Source organism: Halyomorpha halys, unplaced genomic scaffold, assembly GCF_000696795.3.
Source record: "Halyomorpha halys isolate HHAL.00 unplaced genomic scaffold, Hhal_1.1 Scaffold123.1, whole genome shotgun sequence".
In the NCBI taxonomy this organism is placed as follows: Eukaryota; Metazoa; Arthropoda; class Insecta; order Hemiptera; family Pentatomidae; genus Halyomorpha; species Halyomorpha halys.
In genome coordinates this window covers 851565-857268 of record NW_027107023.1, presented here as the reverse complement: position 1 = coordinate 857268, position 5704 = coordinate 851565, and the positions used below count along the sequence as shown (strand labels likewise).

General features: G+C 33.3%; 1 protein-coding gene across 4 annotated transcripts in view; it reads right to left on the bottom strand.

Annotated features, from left to right (window-relative positions):
• Positions 1–2915: 2915 nt before the first annotated feature.
• The window catches only part of LOC106678095 (heterogeneous nuclear ribonucleoprotein L), a gene marked incomplete at its 3' end in the record, with an annotated part of 95031 nt that continues 92242 nt past the window's right edge, over positions 2916–5704 (bottom strand). For all 4 annotated transcript variants that reach the window (XM_067045390.1, XM_067045391.1, XM_067045393.1 and 1 more), the window contains 1 exon segment: positions 2916–2996. In XM_067045390.1, coding sequence (XP_066901491.1) covers positions 2916–2996 — 81 coding nt within the window.

Sequence of the window (5704 nt, the reverse complement as noted above, 5' to 3'; positions counted from 1 at the left end):
TCTACAGTGCTTTATATGAACCGTCACATGATCTACAGTGCTTTATATAAACCGTTAAATGCTCTACAGTGCTTTTTTTGTTCCTTCTGCTTAACCAACATTAATAATTAATGTTAATAATTTGAGCTATGATTAGTTGTAGTGTTTGCCTTAAGTTTTGGTATTTAAAAATCTTAGTTAATATTATTTTTTATACTGTAAGACTCAATACTATCCTAAAAAATATATAATTGTAAGCATTCAATAATGACCTAATTGTTATCTTACAAAATATTTTTTTATTATAGATCGTTAGAACTTTATAAAATAAATGTATTACTTTCCATATAAGTGAATATGAAAGAAATAACTATAGTAGTAGAAAACAACAGTAGGAAGACAATCATTATATACTGGACAAGAGGCATTAAGACCGGAAGGACGGGACTATAGAATTATCCGATAACTGGGGATGGAGATATGGCCATCGTAAATCAGAGCCCCGGCTAACTCACCGATAAATCAACTTACACCCAACGAAAATACAGTCACGGCAGCAATTGTTTGTCAGGGGACTTCTCTTGTAGGACTACCTTCTCTGCTACAAACCGCGACGGATATGGCCCGAGGGAGCTCGTGTATATTTCTGCTTTCGATCCAATCAATACAAATAACAAATATATCGTGAAAAAGCTTAGGTAGCATTGCCTCAAAAAATTAATAAATAAAAATATAACTTAGACTTATATGCATAACACAAAGGACAAAACAGTTTTAATATCTCACAACTATCATTACAGGATAACAGCACAATTACCACACAAAAGGAACAAAAACAAATATCGTTACGACAGGGTTTACACTATTGAAGTGAAACAATAACTCAACCCTTCCAGTTCAGTTGTACACTCTCCACTCTCTTTTGGATATATCAATTCCATAAAGAGGGGTAGTAATTTATTAGTTTAACTCTAAGATATTAGAATTTAGGTTGATTCATCTGAAGGATACTCCCTCCTCCCCTCCTGTCTACAGCAGAGGTTCCCGACAATACAAGCTGGAGTCCACTACGCCATCAATTGGACTAATCGCGGTTCTCCCTACTGCTCCCTTGGGACTACCCCTCAAGGTAGTCCTGGAAATAGTCCTACAACGCATTGTATTAAGTACAACATAGTATCAACTATTAATCTATCATCGGAAAAGTTTATTATCTTCGTCCATTAAAAATATCTGCATGAAATTAGAACAAAATACAATAGGTTATTTTGTACATTAGGGCATTAAGAGCGGTTATTGCAATGTGCATTGTTATTACATTTTATCAAGTTTGTCAGATATTGTTAAAGTAATTTAGTTTTTTGTGGATGATCTTTTAGTCTCAAGATAAATGTTATTCAGACGCCTCTCAACATATGAATGAAATAGGCAATCCAAATTAACCACCGGTGACTACAGAAATATATAACAAATAAAAAATAATGACACCCGGAATTTATTTTTCCAAATCTTGTTAAACAAATGATTGTTCTAAATACGGCCCCTCATTATTTGCTAATCAGCTATGTTTTGCCAATTCTATGATTGGGTATGGTCACAGGGAGAGAGAGAGAAGGGGTGATCTAATCACATTACCCAGACCAATGTTTGGACTGTCCTCTGTGGACATTGGCCCTCGACAGTACACTCGTGTTTTAATAAGGCTCACTACCAAGTCCCAACTAAATCCCCTAGCTCATGTTTGCACTTGTGTTAAGGCTTACTGTCCATGTTTGTTTAGTTTTATATTCACAGTGGAATGTTGCCCGTTCCATCCGCGAGATTAGAAAGCATGCAAGTGAACCCGCGATATTGCACGGAGATACTTTTCACAATAACAGTTTTTGGTACTCATCCAGTCTCTATAAGATATTACTACTGAAATGAAATATTAAATAACTTAAATCTAAATAATATAGTAATTGCACTATATTCTTTAGTGGCAAGAGGACATGAACCAATAGTCTGTTCGACGTTACATGAGCATCGCATTACAGATTTTATAACCACATTCTTTAATTCATTGTCGGACTCGAAGTTCCCCTTGACCAGTGACAAGAAATAACATGCCAGATTACGTGTCCTTGTGCAACAACAGTTCAAAGCTATTAGAATTTATTAACATGTCATTCCTATGATTACTGGGTTCCTATCATAAGGAAAGTAAAATAAAGTTTCATAAACATTTTTCTCTCACAATAGACCTACATTACTCAGATACGGAAAAACGGTACTTAGTAGACCACGTAGACGGGATATTTAATTAATTTCAACGCTTAATTTTTTGTTAGTTGCCTTCTATTACACCGACTATTCCGGTATTTTGTAAGGAAGTACTGTTTTTTTTTAACAACGGTAATACAAGCAAGTGATGGCCTCATTTTCCCCAATTATGGGTACCACTTTATAGCGACTGGGTCTGATCCAGGAGGGATCCAAAACCCACTGGGCAGGCTCACGGCTACAGTAACACAGTAAATAATTGTCTATTGGAACGCGGAGCCTTGGAGTTAGTAGAACAGCACCTTTCAGACTTAGCTACCGCGCTCCTCTTAAATTAACAGAAGGTATTATTGCCATCAGTGTGATTGGCCTACACGCAGGCAGGCCAGAAAACATGGTTTCCTCCAATTTAAAACCTAAAATTCGAAAAACAATTCGTAACCTATCATATAATGTACATGATGATGCTATGCTATAAATTAGTAAATAAATCGGATCAGTGTGTTCTAGCAAGTGTGAATTCATAAAACAATAATACCTACCTAGGTGATGAAAAGAACCGAAAAAATAAATAAATAAAAGAGGACACAATATAAAATAAAAATCTTACCTTAATCTGAGAAAATGTGATAAAAAAATAAATTAATCAAGTAGTAAAAAAAAGGATATTCAACCATAGCTTGAACGCCATTTTTCTTAAAAATGACTATCCGCAGAACCTGTCCGTTCGGTGTACAAATCGTATGAAGGACGTCCTGCAAAGAAAAAAAACAAATTAATATACATCATATTTCATAATTCATGATAATATTATTCATAAAAAAAAAGATAGAACTAAGGAAAGAGTAGGAGGAGAGGTGGAGAGATATTATATGTCTTAATCATTCTAAGCTGTCACTCATCAGTCAGTATTATTACAATCCTTTTTTCACTCAGAACTAAATAAATAAATTCGATGACATTAAAAGAATTTTCGTTTTCTTAATTTTTCATTTTTTTTATCTATTTAATAATATTTATTCATTCCTTTGGGCGCCGGCATTAATTAGCCCAGTTCTAAAAAAAAAAGTGAAGTTTGTTTTTATTTTTCAATTAACTGAGATTGGTTCATTAATTGATGTTTATGACTGCTTTAAAAAATAAATCATTAAAATTATATTTTTAAGAAAGTCAATTTTATATACTTTTTTTTCTCTTCGATCCTCATTTTTTCAAGATACCAGATAAGCGACATTATTAATTTTGTTGATATTCTTATTTAATTAAAAATTTTCATACATAATTTTAGTTCAACAAAGCCTCAGAAGGAACGCTCTAAATAAATATCATGTTTATGAAATGATCAATAAAAAAAGAGATATAGGGCGTTAAAAGACGGTAACATTCTATGGATTGAGTTCCCATGAAAAGAGAGTGGAGTGGATGAACATTTAAGAAGTTCATTTGTGTCTTGTTCAGTTGAGAATATGTCGTCAGATATGCTCAAAAAGATAGTATGCTCAAATTTTAGGTTAAATCTGATAAGATTTTAATAATAAAACACCTAACAAAATACTCCAAACATAGTTTGGAATAAATAGATAATGACTGACGCCGATTGTAAGGAAGGTTAAATAGTATTGCAGTCGACAAGTGGGTTATAGGAGAGATAAAATAAATTTCATTTAAATACATTCATATTTTTATGAGAAAAAAAAAATAGTTACACCTATATTAGGAAAATTAATTAATAAATTCCTTACTGGTTGGGTGTTCCATAAATTAATTTTGACTATAATATATTACACTCGGGCAGAAAATCCTGCAATTTTTTAAGTTAACGTGAGCCTATGAAATAGTTAAAGGTATCCTGATTTACAACTAATAATAATGTTTTTTTAATATTGTAGATAATAGATTTTCCTTGATGATGGCCTCAATAAAGTTATGACGGGAAAATAGTCTCGACTGCGAGCCGAAAAATATTCCCAGGATGGGCGGGATCTCGCATGGGTGCACGCTCATTCTCATATCCCATTCCCACCATGCTATTACTTCCCGTACTCCAAGCGTTTCGGAACCGTGTAAGTTTTAGTAGGAAACATGATAAAATAACACAAAGTTTGCAATAAATAATTATAAAAATTAACGTGAATTAGAACATAAAAGGCACCTCAAACTTTGTCGATGAAGTACAAATAAATGGCATGGCTATACTAAAACTGCGATGGCATTAACCTATCTCTTTGATGCTAGAGAAAAAGACGCTCGAGAACTGTGTCCTGTACAAACGTATTAACTAACTCGTCCGACACAGATGGTCCGACACTGTTCAACAAAAGCATTTCAATGGACAATAATCAGGTTAGTGTTTTGCTGGCTCAGAACCAGGATTGATAGCATCATATGAATGCATCGAAGCATCTCACATTAACAACCTAAAAAACAAAGCAAGTGGATATAGAACTAGGATTGATAAATGTAAAACTATAAAATGGAGGTGAAACCTCTGTAAATACTATTTAAATATTGTATTTATTAAATAAAACAAATGGATACTTCCGTTAGCTCAATAATAAATTATACTTGAATTTATTTGTCCAAATGGTTGATCATTGAAATGATACTATGTCTCAAATAACGGTTAAAATGTAACAAGATAAAAAATGAATAAGATGGAGGTAGTTTGCAACCATTGCAGTAAATGTCGTAACCGTGCAACGGCAGTTTGAGGTACAAACTGAGATAGCAAGTTGTTAATAACGTGAAGATAGTTTGCAACCATTGCATTAAATGTCGTAACCACTACTGTGGTCCAAACTCAGATAGCAAGTTATTAATAACATGGAGATAGTTTGCAACCATTGCATTAAATGTCGTAACCGCTGCTGTAGTCCAAACCCAGATAGCAAGTTATTGATAACGTGGAGATAGTTTGCAACCATTGCATTAAATGTCGTATCCGCTGCTGTGGTCCAAACCCAGATAGCAAGTTATTAATAACATTTCATATCTACCTCACCCTATATTTAAGCTTTAATTAATCCTCACATCTATATATATCTTAATATTAAAAATAATATAAGTAAATTTAGCCTTAAATTTAAAGAAGAAAAAACTAGATGTAAAAGTAACAAGGTAATAGATGGACAGGTAGAAACTGACAGGTGAGGACAAGTCGTGTCGTGCACAAATATTTTTGTCACTGGCTCAACCTCATCTAAAATAAACTTAATAGAAAAAATAATTCTATTTGTATTTGTACGATTGCAGCGTTCGTTCGGGATTGAGTACTACGACCAGTAGACTATTCCGACCGAACCCAATTAATGATCACGTGAACCGAATAATTTTTTATGCATAATTCTAAGGAACTTATATTCATTTAAGCTTATGAAGGTATGGAACAAAACATAACAAATTGCTAATCTACATCTTCATTATCATACCCTCTCTGGAGCAAAACATAACAAATTGTTAATCT